Below are 21,015 nucleotides of genomic sequence, written 5' to 3'. Positions count from 1 at the left end.
GGTTAGGCTAAGTGCACGTATATAATAAACACTTAAAACAAAATTCCAGTCAAGTAAGAGCTTAGCCAGGGGCATTTGTTATAACTTCTGTTGAACACCACTTGTTTTCAATTCCAATCGTGTCTGTGAATTTACAAGCCCCGATAAAATCATAAAACACTAAAACAATTTCCCCAGTGAAATAAAACAAGCAACTACAAAACACAAAACAGCACAACTCGTTTACAACTTTCTAATATTTTTATGAAAGGCCTACAACATCACCAAGATTACAGATAGGCCAATGAAAAACTAGAATCAACAAAATAGGCATTTTTACATTATACGCAGTTATTAACTTAGTAGAACACATTAGTGATATGTTTAATCGTGCAAAATATACTTGTAAGTCAATTATCGCCATCAAAAAGCTGCGCGTGAAATACATTTTATTCACAGTAGCAAATATAACACACATACTCATATGCATACATGTATTCCTATATTATCAAAGAAACAAATATACAGAACAATGCAGGATCGTGAAAAGAGCACATACTTACAAATATGCGTATGTCATGCGGAACTCGGGGGGGTCTATGAGGTAGTTCCGTGACACATGACAAAAAGTGACAGGCTTGTGTTTCCTCCCTGGTCTGTATAAACAAATCATCACTTTTTCTCCATACAGTCAGACTCATCTTCGCTGGGATTTCCGGTCATAGTCCATAGATATCGTGTAATTTTAACTGAATTGGTATCCAGTGTGTTGCTTCCCATGCAATTTGTGGACAACTTTTCTGCAGTGCAGTTTTGTCCACAAAAGTTACCAAGTCAGAGAACTTCAGCCGGCTTTACCTTGCTGTTCGTAAAGTTGTCAGGAGACCTGCATCGAGACAAAAAGCTAAATGAGAATTGGTTCAGACATTAAAGTTCGTTTTTACACAACAATAGATAGCCCCATATCATCAGATCATTATGTTAAATTTGCTTAGTTGAGACAGAATAAAATTGACTTATGGTAGTTATTATTCATGAATTATTAACCGAGACTTAGACTGGCACATTTCTCTGTGTACTTTATGAAGAAATGGTCACACAATGGACGTTTTCCGTTCACACAAAACTAAGCCAAACCAAAGGTGTGTCCTGGTTTGAAAGGGAACCAAACTGAAAGTAAAAATACACATACTGCCGGCGCTTCTAGACAGACAACACTTGTGTGAGGACCGGACTTATTTATGGGACTGGCTAATTTATGATTTTGTAAATGCCATTTGTAAATGAAAAACAGATCCAGACCTGACTTGACTCGTGGTAGAAAAGTCAGTGAAACATTTAAAACCTTACAACGCGTAATGACCTTCCCAGTCAATAATTCTGAAATAAAAACCGGTGCATGAAATGTGGTCAGGGCAGCATGCACGTAAACACACACTCAGACTAGACAAATGCGGTAATAAGGAACGTGTATGATACCGCAACGTAGGCCTGAGCCGTTCAACAAACATTTATAAAAGCCAGGGCTTTCAAAATATTGTATAATGTTCAACTAATATAGGAGTATTGTTCAGTGAAGGCAACTGTTGTAATACTGAATATTCCAATATATTCCAATAAATCTAATAAGCACGTGCATGTTGAAATATACATTAGGTATATTGTCAAATACCCGGATGGAAATCGCTATGAAAATAATGGGGATGATAATGTGCTGTAAGAGGGGAGAAGACATATCTCACCACATATCTACTGTACTGAGCGAATAAATCAGACCTCTAAAAATATAAACACAAAATATTTCAAATGCAAACTCAAACCCCCATTGGTGCGTCTCTATTTGATTTACGTCTTGAAGTCCTTTTTAATGTGGTGATTATTTGAAGGGTTATATTTGTTGTCTTGAGTGAATAGGGTCTTTACTGTATATGGGCTCGCCAAATAACAAATAGAAGGGGGAAAAGTGTCGATGTATTCAATTTACCACTTTAAAATTCCAGTGTGATTCGTATTGTGCAATCTCATTGGAAGGAGAGAAAGGCGAAAGAGAAGCGAGAGAAAAAAACGCCTGCTCTCTAGTTTGCGCTGGGGTCCCCCGACGCATGCAATCACAGCCCCCCCTCCAGGGTGCTATTTTGCAGGCACTGACGCACGCTATTGGTCAGCGCCTGGTCAGATGGTACGGTTTCCCTCTGTCCCGCACTGGCACATCGCCACCCAGCGCCCCCCCCCTCAACTAAAACCCAATCTCCGATAAACTACTAATAGCTAAACCACTTGGACTATAAAACACAACAAATCATAAACCAAGGAAAAGAACCTGTACCCTCCCAATGAGTTCCTATTTTGTAAACTCAACTTTTCCAGTGACTCTGCCTGGAGGACAAGAGTCTTTCTTGGGACAGATACCGTTATACTCCTCCGGATACACTGATCCTTTAAGACACTATCCCGGTGCTGCCTATGGCGCTACCAGCGTTCAAGACAAGGCGTACCCATCCTCATATTACCAGCAGGCGAGCGGTGCCTATGGCCGGGCCAGCGCCGCCGGTGCATGCGACTACGCAGCAGCCAGCTTTTACAGGGAAAAGGACCCCGCCTGCACCCTCGCCAGTATAGAGGAACATTCGCTCGTCCTGAGCCAAGACCATCGCAAGACGGACTGCTCGGGGCAAAATAAAAGCATATTCGGGGACAGCGAGGACCAGAAGCCCTCGACGCCCGTTTATCCGTGGATGCAGAGGATGAACTCGTGTAACGGTGAGTCCACATTGTCATGTCATTTGTTTTTTCTTACGGTTTGTTTTGGTTTTTGCCTGTCTAGGCTGATACATAGAGCTTGCCTATTACATGTGACCTGCAGCTGCACTGTACAGCGCCGGAAGAGCATACCGTGGGGACTATTGTCTCTCTGGTTGTGTCTGAAAGTAGAGGAAGCAAAATATGCTATAAAAAATTCAAATGGACACTTTTGCGTTAAAATCGCACGCCACACGAACACATCCTTGGCAACAATGGAGCAGCAGTTCCAACAAATATGGGTTCTTATCACAAAATGGCTCGCATTGTTATTCTGACAGGGTTCCTGCTATTAGTGCTCAGTTCGTCACCACAACAAGAATCTCACTATCACAAAAGTTCAAAATGTATCACAAGGCAAATACATGTCTGTGCTATGGGTTACAGTTAGAAATGATGTCCGAGACATGAAATATGATAGGGAAGCACACTACACAACAATAGAGGAATAAATTAGCGCCATAAATTCCATTCGAGGAATTCCGTTTCGACAAAAAAAAAAGCTAAAATAACTCTTAATAGACAGTGAGAGAGAGCTACACTTCATTGACTGTTGGATATCCTAATATTTGAATTATGATCACTTTAAGTACACCCTCCATAATCCGAACGTTGATTGTCTTCTTCTATATAGGCTTTTTATTGTTTTGCGTCTCTAAGCGGAAGCTGTGTGTGACTTGCTAGAAGCAGTGTGGGTAAATTAGTGAATGCTTAGAATTATGATGGTCAATATAGTGCTTCTTGTTCTTTAATGTTAGGATGCGCCATGGTTTGCCCCCTACTGCGGGCTAGAATGTGTTTATGAAGATAAAATACCTTGTTATTAAACTTGCCAAAACTAACATCCCCTCTCTGAATAGCTTATCTTTTTGTATGTGTGGGGGAAAAAACAACAGGAAATAGACATGATATTTCAGTTGCTTATTTGTAAGGCTGGCGCTCATTGTTTGACGCAAAGAAAAACACACATGCACGACTCAAATATCGTGCATATTATAAAAGTATTACATAACCCTATGCCATATGATGTAAACACGACTTTTACGAACTAATTTAAGGGCAGCTTCCAGGACTATATAAATAATATCATTTTTTGCTACTCTACACGTCTACTACCAGTAATGCGTAAATCCTCAGCAAAAGCTCACGAGTTCCAGTCATGCTATTCGCCCTAAGCTCTTTCTCCTCGGACATAGCCTTATTATATCAGTCCTATAAACACAACATGTTTGACTCTCTCTTCCCTTTCTTTTGACAGGGACCTTCGGTAACCCTGGTCGAAGGGGTCGTCAGACGTACACCCGCTACCAGACGCTCGAGCTGGAGAAAGAGTTTCATTTTAACAGGTACCTTACCCGTAGGCGCCGTATCGAGATCGCGCACGCACTGTGCCTAACAGAACGCCAGATCAAAATTTGGTTCCAGAACCGAAGGATGAAGTGGAAAAAAGAGAATAAACTGATCAACTCTTCTCAGACCAGCGGAGAGGAGGAGGAAGAGAAGAGGTCAGAGTAAAGAAAAGAAGAAACAAAAAAAAACGCATAAAATGGCTTATGGCACCATCTTCGAATATCCTACAAATATGAAGATACTACTTTCATATGCCCAAAGTTCCCGCCGGTGAAGTTGTGTTTGTTAAATTTGTTGTAGCATTCCAGAAGTTCACTTAACTGTCTATTTTTTTATTGTAATTTTATGTTTCTTAAAAAAAGAAAATCAGAATTCGGGTACCCGAATGGCAGATTTTTTTTGTGCACTTGCCTCTTGATTTAGGATACCCCCCCCCCCCCACACACACACACACACACACAAAAATGGCCATGTATAACGGAACTATTTGAAATATATGTCATATTCGTGTTCATATTTAAACTGTATAGAAATAAAATGAAATTCTCATTGTATGGTGAATGAATGTATTTCTTTTGTAAGTTAAATACCCAGCCTTTATCTAGTTGTTTTGTTGACTTGTATAGTTTCATGGGGAGAACAAACTGATCTACTGATAATTCAAAACTACCAAAAGACTGGGTCAAAAGTTTATATTTTATGGATTTTATACGTGGTTTATGTTTGTGGTTTTGTCACAAATAGATATCTACTTACGAAATCCTTCAATAAAATGTAATAATTATTCAACCTGTATTGCACGGTCTGCGCGAGCATACTTTATAGGTCTTTGTGATTTTGTCACCTGCTTGGAACGCCATTTACAGTAAGTCGGCTAGAACACATTTGGCTCAGGAAGTGAAATAGGCCTAGGCCTATCTATATAATTCACAATTATGTCCAGAACAAAACTTGTGGATAAGTATTTGAAAGAGCAAATCACAGGAAAGCTACCATTTCTCTCTTTGAAAACGTATTTTAATGAACTGTCTACCATTTGGCCCTGCATTAAAAAAAAGCGAGCACCGTACATCTGTTGCAGTTATAAAGGTATGAGCAAACACTGACTTGGTCATAAACCAAGGTTTGCTATTTCACAGGTGTATGAAACACACGAATTTAAATGTATCCAAGGCTAGTGAAATACTTACGGCCCAAACAGTGACAGCAAACTTTGCGAGGCTGATTGAATTCATGAGTGGGAGGGAAAGTTGACCTGTCCGCCCAGAGACTCACCCAAACACTCAAGTGTCCAATCCACGACCCCATGTCTCTCAATGGTCACGTTCCCTTTCCAGGTACCATCAGCGTGACATTTCATATGCAATAGAACCCTCGGGCCTGGTATTCCCTAGTAGATAATTACACACAAATTATCTGGAAATTGTCAACCGACAACCTCCCCAGTGTACATGACACATAAAGTAGCCAAGACATCACAGTGTTGTCGTTTGGAGTTAAACCGCACAAATACATATGGGGATACTTGTTTTATTTAATGTAAAAATTATTCAACTAGGCAAGTCAGTTTAGAACAAATTCTTATTTACAATGACGGTCTACACCGGTCAAACACGGACGACGATAGGCTAATTGTGCGCCGCCCTACGGGACTCCCAATCACGGCTGGATGTGATACAGCCTGGAATCGAACCAGGGTGTCTGTAGCGACGCCTCTTGCACTGAGATGCAGTGCCTTAGACCGCTGCGCCACTCGGGAGCCCCATACATACTTGTGAACTACAGCTAAATGTATAGAAGTGTTTATTGCTTGGAATAGACTGATATTCTCCAGGCTTCATGTTACAGAAGTAGTACACACACGTATACACACACAGAGAATAGCGTCATGTGTGATATGTGGATACGTAGAATGCATACGTATCAATCTGTCTCCCCTTGGAGATCATCATTTTCCGGTCTATATGTAAGCACACATGTATGTTCTGTATGGGGGGGGGGGTTACATATCATGGTACACATAGCCTACATGAAATAACTTGCGCCTTTCAATCAACAAACCATAAATCAATCGTTACCGTAGATCATGACTTCGCATTCCTCTTGTGAACAGCAACACGTTTCCAGTCAATGACTTTGCATGAATGGTGCCTCAGAAAAGAGCGTAAAATACAAAGAGAAATTGTGTGACGTCGAAACAACACGTTGATTTCCTTTCACGGCTCGGCCTACTCCCCGACGAGATTTTACTTACGTGTAAGACACACCAGCAGGTGTGCCATTACCTTGGACTGAGGGTTTACTATTCGCGTTCGATTCGAGAACTATTGTACGCTATATTCTACATACAAACCTTTCAGACTTCCTAAAAATAGTCTCGTAACCTCATATTAATAATACAAAAAAATAATTAGAAATGAATATGACTAATGTCATAGTGTTCAATATCTACCAGGTATTATCATTAATATAATTATTATGATGATATATGACGGAGAGCCAGTGTGACTAAAATCTTGCATCATAGCTATTAACGTTATTAGCTGTAGTATGTGTGTTTCTCTACTGTATCAATATTCAGTTATTAATGGTGCATTTATTGCCATGAGCCCACTTTTTCTCCCACAGAAAAGGTTAGTAAAATACGCAAAATTATACTGCAATCCCAACATCCAACAAAATAAGGTTATGGGGGAACAAATCATTTTTATTATTTCCGAAAAGAAACCTAATCCTAACTAAAACTCATTCTCCTAAATCCTTCTTTACTGCATTAAATTAAATTCCCAGTAGGTGACGCTCTCTGCCAACACCGAGCACAACCCTGCAATGGGGAGGCACACGTTGACTTGATTCTAACGACTCCAATCTCGTCATCATTTGTAACCATAGAGCATGAATTACCTCTTGAAGTCATCAGTGAGAATTTACGACTGGTCAACAAGAGCACGTGATTCTCAAACGCACCCCCACCCCCATATTTGGCCGCATACATAGCAAAAACGAAGTACAGTGCATTGCTATAATTCATTAATACATCATAAATCGTGAAGCACAGCGTTATAACGACCAAGATCTACAAATCAAGCCCTCTAAAACAACCTAAATGAGCTCTTACTTTGTAAACTCGTTCTCAGGGCGCTACCCAAATGGCCCCGACTATCAGTTACTAAATTATGGAACTAGCAGCAGCGCTATGAACGCCTCGTACAGGGACTCCAGCACCATGCATTCGGGCTCTTACGGCTACAACTACAATGGCATGGACCTGACCGTCAATCGTTCATCCAATACTGGCCACTTTGGGGCTGTTGGGGATAACTCCCGGGGTTTCCAGTCTCCCGCTCCGGAGACGCGGTTCAGGCAGCCGTCAAGCTGCTCGCTTGCGTCCCCGGAGCCGCTGCCGTGCTCCAACAGCGAGAGCCTGGGACCCAAATGCTCCTCGCCCCTTTCCGACCAGAACGCCTGCACGACGGGAAGTAACCTCACCAACACCACACATTTCACTGAAATAGACGAGGCGAGCGCTTCCTCCGAGACCGAGGAGGGCACCCATAGAGCCAGCGGCAACACCGCCGCCCGGACGCAGCAGAAGCAAGAGTCCACAGCTACCTCCACCACCACGGCATCGAGCGATGGCCAAGCACCACAGATATTCCCTTGGATGCGGAAACTGCACATTAGCCATGGTATATAGCCTTACGTGATGTCTATCTTGACTTATTTTGATATCAGAAAGGTTGTGTTTTGTCTGTTCGCTTTATTCGTTAGCGTTTCCTCTGTTGCTCCCGATGGTGCCTTTATTTGAGTAAATTCCACAAAAGCGCCATAAATCTGTCAAGAGGGTAAGCCTCGCAAACCGAGGTCTGGAGAATGGAACAGGGTGAGCGAGAGAGAGAGAGAGAGAGAGAGGGCAAAACGGCAGGAAGACTTAAAAGTTGTTGTTCCTTTGAAAAGTTCAGTTTTATTACGTGTGGGAACTTTATTACTGCAGGGTGGGAGAAAAACGGCAATAAAATGTGGAGAACGGAGAAAGCTAGTGGAGAAAAGAAGAGTGCAATAAGTTGGGGGATGTGTTGTGGACAGTGGCTTCTCAGGAAAATACATTACTAATGTTTTAACCAAGCATGTTCTTTGTAGTGGGGAATACATGCCCAGTGAAAGGAATGCATTGATAGCCTAAAAGAAGACACAAAAATACCCCAATTACAGCCCGATGAGGCGTATAACAGCATTTGGCGTAGTTTTATGTGCATTGATAGCCGTAGCCTATATCGTTGGTCTTGGTCGTGTGTTGTGTTTACAAACGCGTGCTGGCCAAAGTTATTCAGTATTTTGCTTCTGTAATGCTTTTGGTGGTCATTTCTAGCTAATGTTTATCCCCTTGCGTTTTGTCCATGCTATTCAGATATGACTGGACCAGACGGCAAAAGGGCCCGAACAGCATACACTCGCTATCAGACGCTAGAGCTGGAAAAGGAGTTCCATTTCAATAGGTACCTTACCCGGAGGAGGAGAATAGAGATAGCCCACGCGCTGTGCCTCTCAGAACGGCAAATTAAGATCTGGTTCCAAAACCGAAGAATGAAATGGAAAAAGGACAATAAACTGAAGAGCATGAGTCTGGCTACTGCAGGTAACGCTTTCCAGCCATAGACGTCACGCAAGTAAATAATACACTACGTTGGGTGAAAAGAATACACACGTTCAAAATAGTTTTTAAAAACACTATAACTCAGTACTGTACAACGCGGCATCTTTTGGCATGTTGTTGATGTTTTAGGGCAACTTAACTTCTACTGTTGTACTGCTTCTATAAAAAACAGTTCATGTTCATATGTTGTTGTCTTTTTAATACAACAGTGATTATTGTTTGGAGGGAGAAAAAAAAAAAATAGCTATCAATGCCGCCCGTTGTTATTGTTATAAATATCGTTTACGTGTCAAGTGCTATGTTACTGCTTTCTTGAAAGCTGGCATGTGAGCTCTTAAATGTTATAACTTATTAACAAACTATAACGAATATACTTTTGAGTTTACAGCTTTAGAGACTCCTCTGCTCAAATATGAAGTTAAGCTATATTAAACAGGCCCCTGTATTGCTTTAGCAGAAGTCTCGGTGTGTTATATATGGTGATTTTCATGTTTTCATACCATTGTTTGAATCATATCTTTGGATTTTGTCATGTGTCTAAATTACTCATTTATTTTTTGAAAAAAAAGGAAACCTGTATAAAAAATTATTGACTAGAATTCCTGTATCCGTTCAAACGTTTGTATAGTTATATTCAAAATGTAATTGTATATTATTGGATCATGCTTATGTTCCAGAAAGGATGTATATATTAGACATTTTTAATGTGACCAATTGGCTATTTGTATTGGGCAGAGTGAATGACAAGTGCGTGGGGGAAAATGACAATTGTCATGTCGGACTGCCTGTAAGCATTTTGCCAATAAGCTTTTTGTATTTGTTTGTAGCTTACCTTGGAGTACAAAATAAAGTTCCTCATACTCAGACCAAACCCCTCGAGCACACTGCTTGTAATTATGTACCCCCTGCCCCTACCCCACAAACGACCCACCTGGGGTCAAACACGCATCAAACTCCCAGAACCTCGTGTACCCACTGTCCAAACCTGGTAGAAGTATATCCTTCTGTGTACGACATCAGCTGCCAATTCGTCTCAAAACCGTCTCAAAATACTTCGGGAATATGTCTAAGTCTTCCACAAATGCATTCGGACAAATGATAGGCCCGAGTTAAATCTTAAATGGAACAATCGCAGTCACGCATTACGCACAAGGACATAGCCACTACTGCAGTCATTCCAATGTTTTACTGCAACCAAAGGGACATGTGACAATCAAAGCGGCAAAACTACTGAAACTCAACTAAAATACACACCGAGCACACACTCTTGGCCCATCCCTTGTTGACAAACTTTGACATCCATAACATTAACGAATTGGGCACTTTTCTGTAATGATTTCCTCACTGTTAAACGGTGCCCCTCCTGTACAAATTAGTTTATGTCTCACTTTCAGTAAACAAGCACCGCACTTTCAAACTTACCGGCGGGTCCTCAACGGTTCTTTCTGGTCCTACGCTACTTTTTTTAGAGCCGAGTAAAGGTCCTGCCAAAAATCCCCATCTGCCCGGCGCTGCCTGGCCAAATTGCGTTTTGAAAATTTGCTTTCCCCTTTGGCCAAACTATACAAAAAGAAGCTATGACATTTACATGTCAAACGGATGAGGGTTTTATCTTGAAGTTAGACCGTAAAAATCGCCCAGGCCACGGACAGATACCCCTTACTGGCTCTCAAAAGTCACGTGGGGTCCATAAAGTTAGTTTTATGGTTTTGGGGAGTTGACAATATATATTTCACATTCTAGAATGCAAGTGGCGGTTTAACTGCTTCGGAGGGATTCTAAAGGGTCAGTAGTTAGACAAGAGCTATGTAGTAGGCCACTTCCATGCCCTTGTCTGGTACACACAATGCCTGCGCTCCAGTTCAAACCATTTCAAGGCAGACATGTAATCCGTGGACTGTATGACTGCACCAACTGCACAGTAAGTCCAGTTTTAAGGCTTATTTGGCTGGTGGCTAGGCCTAGGGGCAAGGGAGGACGGAGAGGGGAGGCTTCGTTTGTACTTACTGTGTCATTTATTTGACTCTCAACAGTGGTATTAATATGATACTGAGTCTCTGGACCTTCCTATATTTCGGGTATTTTAGTTAGGCCTATCTGCTATGTGTGGGGACATGTGATACAGGCGTCGTAGATGCATGTGTTTATGTGTGCTTGTTTGTATGCTTTAATTGTGTATTTGTGGATGTAACTACACAAACCGTGACCTCCGCCTCCGAGGGAATTCATGTAGACTCAACTGTTGAGGGAGGTTACTTAGACATATAGCCTGTCGTTTTCTATTGTCATTTTGCATCTACGAAATAAAGTTTTGTTGTAGTACACACTTTTGTCATCCTGATTTGGAAGTATTGTGATTAGATATTCGAAATGATTGAATATTTCTTGTCAATATTCTCATAATATATATATATATATATATATAAATTTTAATGCTAAAGCGTTAAGGTGCTTGGTAACCTGGAGTGGAGTTGCTTCAGCCACAAACAGATTGCAGATTGCAGGCTACTCGACGGTGATGGCGATGGGATAGAGCTGTAATAGAGCTGTGATCAGAAAATAAACAAGTTCAAAGTGATTATGAATATGAGCGTGGTATGCGTGATTTTGGTTGTACATTGTTTCCACCTGTCTGATTTGAGAATCAGATGTGCTATTGTGATTATCCAGTGGACAATAGATTACCTTTACCCACACTGGTTTAGTGTATGGAATGGATATCAACACCAACAATCAGAAAATGTCACCAAAGTGCGCTATGCCAAATGCTAAATTCCACGATTTTTCATAGAAAGACCACACACACGATCTCACACACACACTATAATGATATGCGTCCTAGATGTACAAGCAAATCTTTGTTTGTACCCTGCCCAAGTATTTTCAAGCAGGGATGGTGTGAATAACAAAACTGGATACGAACATTCACATTCGAACCCTGTATCAAAATCTCCATGTAGGCAGGACAATTTCGAGGAACAAAGCCTTGAATTAAAATCCTTGAGATATATCCAATACCATGGAAATGGCACCTCTGTATGACGTGGGATTAAATCCCTCATGTAAATTGTTTAATAGTTGTGTCAACGCGACACTTACATTTGAGACCAAATGTAGTTGAACTCAGTTGTAAACTTTAAACTCTAAATCATTACATGTCCTTGTGTAAAGATCTTTATCGTGGAATCTCTGGCAGTTACTGTCGATCAAAAAACAGAGGATACAGACGTCATTATTTTAACAATTAATAACTATGTAGTCTACCTAAAGCAGGGGGGCAACGGCTGCTAAAAGGGAGGGGTTTTTATTTCGGAAGTTCCTCAGAACTCGTCTCCAGATATCCAACTGTCATTAATTATTTTCTCTCAGATCTATCCCAATGTATTTTCAATATGGTTGACGACTGGCCCTCTTTCTTTTCTAGTATTTTCAACCGTTTGAACAGTTCGTGTTTGTAAGGAGAGTTGTGAGTATTATAATGCCACATATTAGGAAAAAACTACTTTACACACTGGAATATTTAACATAAAAGTTATTCAGAATCAACAGGTTTGTTTAGCATTGTTCATATTTATGACAGGCCAAAATGAATTAACAAGGATACGAGTTTTAATATTTCTAATGGCAACTTTTGCATTTGATATTCGGAAAATGGAAAATCCACTACGGGCTTCTTCATGAGGCCTATATAAACTTCTATTCATAGGACGAATATGAGCAAGACAGATGTAAACACGTTATTAATGTTTAGTTTCACAATAATAACTATATCACAATAACAATTGCCAATGAGGTTAACGTTTTATGCGTAAATATCAGATTATTTTCCACTGAGACTACTTTTGCTTTTCCAAAATATTATCGAATCAACAACACAATATAATTATTCAAATCATATGTTCAGCTGATGGAAGCGTCCCATACGGTAGACAATTTGAGAATCCATTATTGTCCAGTGGGATTGTAGGCCTAGTACATGTGTTGTTGTTTTTTTTACATTGAATCCTACAGCGTCCTATTTATTTAAAAAAAAATATATTGAGTTTCCGGTATGATTTACTCTTGGCTCGTTCCGGTGTGTGTGTGTGTGTGTGTGTGTGTGTGTGTGTGTGTGTGTGTGTGTGTGTGTGTGTGTGTGTGTGTGTGTGTGTGTGTGTGTGTGTGTGTGTGTGTGTGTGTGTGTGTGTGTGTGTGTGTGTGTGAGAGAGAGCACGTAACAGAGTGAGGAAGTTCCAGCCAGTAAACAGGAAGGCGAAACTCTGGTTGGGAGGCGAGGTTAGGGCTTCCATTTCATTTTTCATCGGCTGCCTTTTGATAATGATAGCCTACATTCGGAAGGGCTCTGGCCAGAGGCCTCAGCCCGTCACCGAAGTAGTGCGCGACATGAATTTTTACCTCTTCAAAGTTGTCCAACGGGTTCACCGACCTAGACCCCCACGAAGTCGACCACTTTGTTTTTTCATCATCTGTTTCCCGTTTATGTAGGCTACATGTACTTTTTGACAGTCAGAGGCTTAGCACGAGCATACAAGTTTGTAGATGTGTTGGGTGAGTAACTAGGCGACAGCTTTTTCATTGCAATTGGGGTGTGTTTTGGTGATGTGTTGGCACAACACGAGAGAGCAGAGAGAAGCGTATCCATAAATGGGTCTGAAAAACTGTATGGTGGTTTTAACAGAAATTATAAGATGTGTGTCACAAGTCTTGGTCTTATACAGTGCTTTCAATTTGAGACGTGTATATAGCCAATTTAATTTGAGTTTGAAGATAACATGACTGACCTAAATCATCTTGAATTATGACAAACTTGTTAATGCAATTTGGAGTTGCTGTTGCTTGTGTACAATATGAACACGACTTTCCCTTTTGTCTGGGTCTCTACGGTTATTTTGTATCACAAAAACCTCTAAATCTTTCCGGTCTTTTCGATGGAGGACCTGGAACATTCGAACGCCACAATTTCGAACGTTTAAATTGCCATTTCAACAGCGTAATGTGTTTTGCATATTGATAGGGGTAATCTGGGCGCATATCTCATCCATAATGCATAGGGTGTCACCGCGAGGTCAGCAGACGAGCGATGCAAAGCGAGCTCTATCTGAGTGCGCAGGCGCAACCACAAAACATCAAGCCCATCAAGCGCAGCCACGTGCCGTGTTTACCCACCGACAGGGGGAAAATGAATTAACAAAGTTGTTTTTATATACCTATTGTTTACCCGCTTCTGTATCCGAACCTCGATGTGAAAGGGGGGGGGGGGGTAAAGGCAAAGAAAATATCCTAAATGTGTCCTGCACGTGGCCCATGTAGTGTCCACGTTTGAGAGAGGATTCCAACGGAAACGCGCTGAATACTACAACAAATCTGATATTCCTTGCGTTGAGATGAGAACTTGATTAATGCCAATTCCTTGTTAAAATTCGCTAAGATTTATGGTAAGGGGATCACCCTCCTGCAAGTATTTGAAGTTGTATATCACCTATATTAGAGGTGTATTCCATGCATGTTTAAGTTTAGTGATTACTGGAGGAAAGGGAATCTGTACATAGTTGTATTACTTCAACATATTCCCTTCGAAGGGCTATTAATTCCAGAAAAAGCTATTTATATTTTTGCAACTTTTCAAATTATTATGTAGGCCTATGTATGTGATTTATTTTTCATATTGCAGATTCTTAACATTTCCTACACTTCTAAACTAGTTGTTAATGGTTTTCGTCTTTCAATTCTATCTACACAATAATAATAATAATAATAATAATAACAATACTTTAACAATGAAACTGGGCCATTGCTGATCAAAATGTCATGTGTGAAAGAAGCTGACTGTTTCATGTGAATACATATCGAATCTCACACTTACCAATTGATGTCAGCATTACAAAGCATTTTTATTTCCCCCAAAAAGTTTAGTTAACTTTGATGATCTTATTCATCCTCAAAAACCACTTTAACATAATCCAACCATACACCACTAAGTAGGCCTACCTATTTTCACAAATATCTATACAACGAAATATGTTTTGTGTCCTATTTCTCTCTCAATTCTACTCATGGTGCATACCTTTGTCAGGCTAAACATTTTCTGGAGTAGGCCTTAAACCTATTTCTCCACAAACACAAAAAGCTGAACGTCTTCCCATGTAGTTATGTTTACACAATTAGATATGTGCAAAGAAATATTCCCTTTAAATGCAACTCTCTCCCGTCGCCAGCAGAGCCCGCTTTAGACCAAGTTCATAGCCACAAGAGAGAGTTGTAAAGCCCGCTTATCTTCCACCCACCCAGCGCTTCGACCATTTGAAACATAACAGTCGATAACCTAAACACTATTCTTGACTAAAATAGCCCTCTCAACTACGTAAAATATTACTTTTATTCCACAAAGTGGAGACCACGAGTCGAAACAACCTTACTAAAATACAGCCAGACGCACATGACAAACAATTCACGTTGGACTGTCTATCCCTGTTTTTCATTGCTTTTTTAACTTACACGAAAGGCAACCAGAAAATAACCAAGCAGCGTCTGCTAAAAGCAGTTCTGAGATAAGAGAGTTAGCATCGTACACTCCCGGTCTTTCTCTTCCCCACTGAAGCTAATAAAGGAAGGTGAATCCAGTATTGGTCGATTAGTTGTATAGCTGCATGAGGTCAAACAGTTGAGGGGTCAAAAGTTTACGTCGTGCGTGACTCTGCCGTTGGCTGTCGACTCTGTATTCTAGACCAATTGCTGGGTGTCAATGGCAAAGTGGGAGAGGAGAGGGAGGGAAAAGAGAGAAGGAGCGCGAGGGAGGGGGCTACAGAGATGAGAGAAATGATAGGGAGAGGAGAGGGAGATGTGAGGGGCTGACCTTCGTGGTAACAAAGCAACCCACAGCGCGCGATGGAGAGAAAAATGGACGCTTAAATTGAGGGAAGAAACGGAAAGATTTGGTGACATTGGGGGTCTCTCACGCACATTACAGGTGTTAGCTCTCCCCAAATGTCCTGTCACAGGGACAGCGGGAAATATCTGATGGCTCGTGCAATAAAATTGTATTGATTTTAAACAGAAGCATTACGAAGAGAACGAGAGTAAACTGCCCATACATAAAATGCACGATGAGGAATTTTGATAATTTACTCTAAAATAGCTCAGGTCTCTTCATCATATTGCAATTAAATGTTACTCTACATGCGTGCTTCAATCTTAGTGGTGTGTGTGTGTGTTTTAAAAACCTCAAAATATAGGCCTATAATTAGATAGTTTTCCCCTTTCCAGCATTGGATAATCAAAATAATGATAGACCTATCAATTAAGCACTATTCGTTGACACTAGCCTATATATTTCCGTTTTTGTTGCGTTATTTTAGTGTCAGACATTTAGCGAATTGGCCTGTATGAGGACACTTCTTGTCTGTTTAAATAACATGGGAGAGGACAAACTAAAATGAATGATTTGCTTTATTGTTATTAATTATACTCTTCCACGACTACAACAACTACAACTATTATTGTTTTATTATTACAATTATTATTAGCAGCCGGCAGTAGTGATGTGCAGTAAAGAATGATGGTGCTAGTGTTACTGCCACTGCGGAGATTAAACTATAAAGGCAATAGTCTATAGTATAGGCTTAATAATACAAGTTGTGTTAAACTCGAATGTATTGAAATATCTGAAATCCCTGTATGCTACCTGCGGTGGTGAACCCCAGAGACATCCCTCCCTCGCCGTCAAAAAAAAAAAATCTTTATCTTGCTTACCATCTTCAAAATGACTCACCTTATCTGATTTTCCGCTTAAAAATAATGTGCACGGAGACAGAACCAACATCTTGAAAAATGAGTCTTTGAGGCATCCTAAAGAAGGTTAAGCGGATACACTCACGCTATAGACTACACTTATACTGGGATGTTTAAAAAACAGTTAAACAAAATGTCTGTTTATTCCTATCCTTCGCCAATTGTCTCCAGACTAACTCTAAGCATATTCAAATGTTGTTACGGCTGGAATCATTATGGAGCAGGTTCATTCTATTTCTAGACGCTACAATTGCATATGATGGTTTTCCCCTCACAAATGTGTTGGATTGTTTTTGTTTACGTCTATTTTATAAACCCTGTAACATTTTTTTTAAACACAACAACGTTTGTAGGCTACTAAAGGCGTATTGCAATGCACATTATTTCAATACTCAAAAGAAGGAAATCACCCTCTGTTGAAAATGCCAATTTGTCACTTCCACAAAGCACTGCAGTAAACAGTGAAAATACAAGGAAAACATCCCGTGCCCCCACCCTGAGGAGAACAACAGTTTTCATTTCACTGTGAAAGGGATGGGTAAAGGATAGTGGTTGGCAGAAAAGGGATGTTTAGACAACGTTTTGTCCACATGGTGACAACTTTCCCAAGTAAGAATATCAAAGCTGCATACCTGGAATAAGGCTATATCATGCAATCTGGTTGCCATTTGGAACACTAAAACACCACCCTTCAGCAAATTCAACAACAAATAGGCCTCCATTTCTCTTTACGTAAACCTCTTTATCAACGTCGAGAAGTTGAATTGGTGACTTTTGGACGTACATTATTGAGATATGCTTCATGTTCGGTGGAGAAAAGAGAGGGGACAAACGAGAAAATTGATAATTCAGTAAATACATAATTTCGTTATTGACAGAAACATTTGGCCTAATGGTAGAGTTTAGCATGATATAATTCTGGTTGTTCGGTATTTTGTCAAACAAATAAGTGCATAAGTGGTGAATAATTGTATTAGAGAACATGTCCCTATTGGAGTTCATCCGGAGTTCACTGAATTAATTTCAATTCCATTCAAGCTTGTGCGGTTGCCTGGCAGGGTATTGCCGTGAATTTTAATATCTGCAGTTTGCACACGGCTAGAGGAAGACAAGAATGAATATATCTATCGTAGCTTTACACTTTTCAGTACGTCAAAGGAATTAGCATCGAATGATAGCAACGATTATTTCATTTACTTTGAGCCCACACACGATGCGTGCATCCCTAAAATGTTCAATGTAGGCTTATTATATACATTTAGATGAAAATAAGACAAAAAGCGAGCACACATGTTAGATCCACAAAACACAATAAATCTATTGTAAGGAAAAGGATATCGAATATCCTCAACTGCATTTACTTGATACCCTTAAATCGACAAGGAGCCTAGTGCCTTTGTGGTGATATATAGGCTATCAACTAACAATCAATTGAACAATTTATAAAATGTTAAAACAAAACATATATATATATATTTTAAACAAGATAGATTTCTAAATTTCAATATTGTATAGCAATATTGTATAGCACGGTTTGTTAACTGCACATTTGGTTCCCCTCATTGTGCATTTTATATATGCAACAAAGAAAATGAAAATCACTATGCTTGAGTTGTTTTTCGGGCTTGGAAAGCCTTTTTGAATGAGCCCCCTTCCTAGTCCATTTTTCTTCAAAGTAATGACCTGGGCACAATTCAATATGACCGAGCAAGCTATGCATGCATTACTATAGAAGTTGCGAGTGGGAGAGACCCAAAGAAGGGGTGAAACGCAGGTCAGCACGTCTAACAAATATTAAAATGTCCTCGGACTCTTGACACGCCTTGCTGTTTAACAAAGACTGCCAAACTGCGAGATTAATACGAAAACTTGAGTCCATAACAAAAAATGCATTAAAGCACCCGGTGGTTTGTCGCGTTCACAACAGTAGAGGGGTAATGTGCATTTTATTTTTTAGATGTATTAGGTGGCATACGGTGGTGTTGAGCGGGGGATAGACTAGCCCTCTCTTTTCGCTCACCGCAAGGTTAAAGCGAATATGTCGCATTCGTTCGACTGATGAAGTTGGTCTCCTGCTGTTTTATCGTATTCTTTTCTTCCTCTTATAGTGTGTGTAGTCTACTCGTCGGAGATCGGCTTTCGCCCTTTGGATAGTTTAATGTCCGCCCGCCCATTGTTGCCCTATGCTAACCGGAGTGAAGTTTAGGGGAACATCGCAGAAATGAGAGGGAGTTTCACGAAGAAAAGGTATCACGGAGAGGTCACGGGCTAAACCTGTGGCGTTAGAGAAAGGTAAGGGGGCTTCAGGGCTCACCGTACGGCGAAAGAGAAAGAAAGGCTTGGAGAATCGACAATTACCGGAGCAAGACCGCGTCCTGTGTGCAGCAGGAGAGATGGGGAAAGGGGGAATCGAAGACGAGATGAAATGTGCCAAGGAGCGAAGTAAAGTAAGAAATTGGCGCTTAATTTACATATTGCGGTGTTCTCTATTGAGCAGGTGCTTGCCTGGGCGGACCACGTGCTTTGCACTGCGGTGAGTGACACTGTTCCCCCTCCTTTCATATTTGGAGTAGTTATTACTTTAATTCAGCTCATTGAGGCGCAGTACCCTGAGCACCGTGTGGGGTTTTGGGGTGAATATTTACCTTGGCTATAGTTTGTGGGTGCTCTCCTTGAATGCCTGTTGGTGTACACATTAACCCCGAAGGGGCAAATGGCTCAGGGGTCCCTATGCCGTTCAGAGGGGATAGTTAAGGGGGTGAAGGCGAGGTCGTGGACTCCAGGGGGTGAAAGGGCTAGAGTGGACACTAGGGCTGGACTTTCTCCCTTATGCTATGAAAACATATTGGTCCTATTTTTGTGCGTTAGAATTTAGTCGCGTGACATATGTTTTTTTATACAGGCATGATTAGGACTAGCTGGATTCATTTATTCATATTGTCCACATTGTATAGTGATTAATTCAGCCCTGATATAAAGAATGCCAGTTGTTTTGAGGAGAAAGATAGAAGAATAGACAGACAATGCAAGAAATGGACGATTTGAGTGTTCAGGACATTGTTAAGGCCTATTTGTGAATTAACGAATATGTAAACGCTAGGGGTGCTAAAGATTTCGTAATATAGATTTGGTTTGTTGTTTTCCTCATTACAAAGTATGAAACGAACAAAGAGAATTCTGGTATAGAGGTTCACTTCGATGCCATCTCCATTTTTTTGTTTTTCTGAAATGACTTGGCTTTTGCTCAGTAATTGTTTCTTTAATTGAATTTGGTCCCAAATTCCATTTAAAAAAAAAGAACCGTTACGATTTCTAAACAAAGACCCATCCAAAGAATAACCTATACCCATTGATATAGGAACACTTTGAGATAAATATATTTAGACTAAAATGGACACATGGGGATTAATAAATATCAATAGGCCTACTTTTTGCTTGTTTTACTACTCTAATTTATTGGTAGCCTATTAAATAATGGCACAATATAAGATATTTCAAAATATTTTAATTCTCCATCATAGGGGTAACCTATCACAGGTATCATGTTAGATGATTAAATAATATTTCCTCATGAAATAAATAGCCTATTTGAATATGGAAAAATATATTTTCCTAGTCAATATTTCAATTGATTTAAAACAAACAAAAATGTGTATAATAATCGAATTTCAAATGTCTCTTATAGTTTGAGAAACATGCCTTAATGTTGATTAGAGGTGAAGGTCTTTGTTGAATGTGTTTGTGCATTATTTTATTTTTGGAAAGTAAAAGCTGTACTCAGAGACTATACACACATTTTATCCTAAATAATTCGACGTAGTTTGATATGCATTTTAGTATACATATATACAGATATAAAATGCCAACGCAACCTATTCCTATTAGGTATTGTTCACAACACATTTAACATTTAGCTCTCACAATGAAGTCGATATCAAATGGTCTATCTACTCTGAAGAAGATTATTGTGGTTCTAAATGCTATCGTACACAGGTCTTACCTCGATAGTATGGATGATAGTTTTAGCCTGTTGTATATGGTCAATATGCTTGCTTGCTTCGTAAGGTTGGAGTCTTGAGTAGCCAGAATGAGTATATGTGTTTTTTTCCAGGACGTTTAAAATCGAAATGAGAGACTCTGTGCTTGTTGTGAGGGGGAAACTTGTTTAAAAGGTCGTAAATTCTGCTGTGCTGCTTTAAGGATGTGAGAGGAGTTGGCTTTTCTTGCTTCGTGCATATTTTATTGTTTTATATACCCTACCTCCGGATATCGCCGTTTGAGTGGTGTTTGCCGGCGACTTGTAAACAAAAATGACCTGCCATAAAAAAAAACAAATGTTTTATTACAGCCTGGGCTCGAGCTTCGGTTGACCTTTCTGTAGTTTGACTCACTTGATCTTTCTTACTATGTATATCGTTGCTTGTCAATATTGTGTACAGTAGTCG

General features: G+C 40.1%; 3 protein-coding genes across 6 annotated transcripts in view; all 3 read left to right on the top strand.

Moving 5' to 3' along the window:
• Positions 1-21,015, top strand: part of LOC124015726 (homeobox protein Hox-B3a-like) — a 57,325-nt gene that overhangs the window by 4,536 nt on the left and 31,774 nt on the right. Inside the window, exon 1 of one of the 4 annotated variants that reach the window (XM_046331153.1) lies at positions 10,586-10,703. The exons of 1 other annotated variant lie outside the window; for it this stretch is intronic. The gene's annotated coding sequence lies outside the window, so the exon portion shown is untranslated. Of the gene's footprint in view, positions 1-10,585; positions 10,704-13,105; positions 13,331-18,628; positions 19,018-21,015 lie in introns of those variants that run through there. 2 more of the 4 variants (XM_046331152.1, XM_046331151.1) reach the window with 2 other exon arrangements.
• Positions 2,214-4,923, top strand: LOC124015729 (homeobox protein Hox-B6a-like). The gene is made up of 2 exons (XM_046331163.1): positions 2,214-2,739; positions 4,037-4,923. The coding sequence occupies exons 1-2, from the start codon at positions 2,313-2,315 to the stop codon at positions 4,291-4,293; spliced, it is 684 nt and encodes a 227-aa protein (XP_046187119.1). The 5' UTR covers positions 2,214-2,312; the 3' UTR covers positions 4,294-4,923.
• Positions 6,855-11,106, top strand: LOC124015727 (homeobox protein Hox-B5a-like). Its single transcript, XM_046331160.1, has 2 exons — positions 6,855-7,817; positions 8,537-11,106. The coding sequence occupies exons 1-2, from the start codon at positions 7,235-7,237 to the stop codon at positions 8,782-8,784; spliced, it is 831 nt and encodes a 276-aa protein (XP_046187116.1). The 5' UTR covers positions 6,855-7,234; the 3' UTR covers positions 8,785-11,106.

The sequence above is a fragment of the Oncorhynchus gorbuscha genome, linkage group LG26 (genome assembly GCF_021184085.1).
Source record: "Oncorhynchus gorbuscha isolate QuinsamMale2020 ecotype Even-year linkage group LG26, OgorEven_v1.0, whole genome shotgun sequence".
Lineage (NCBI taxonomy): Eukaryota > Metazoa > Chordata > Actinopteri > Salmoniformes > Salmonidae > Oncorhynchus > Oncorhynchus gorbuscha.
This window is presented reverse-complemented; position numbering and strand designations above follow the sequence as displayed.

Excerpts from the sequence above, each read along its gene's own strand:
- LOC124015729 (XM_046331163.1), top strand. The coding sequence starts at position 2,313 with ATGAGTTCCTATTTTGTAAACTCAACTTTTCCAGTGACTCTGCCTGGA. Across the intron at positions 2,740-4,036 it reads GAGGATGAACTCGTGTAACG|GGACCTTCGGTAACCCTGGT; the intron begins GTGAGTCCACAT and ends TTCTTTTGACAG.
- LOC124015727 (XM_046331160.1), top strand. The coding sequence starts at position 7,235 with ATGAGCTCTTACTTTGTAAACTCGTTCTCAGGGCGCTACCCAAATGGC. Across the intron at positions 7,818-8,536 it reads GAAACTGCACATTAGCCATG|ATATGACTGGACCAGACGGC; the intron begins GTATATAGCCTT and ends CATGCTATTCAG.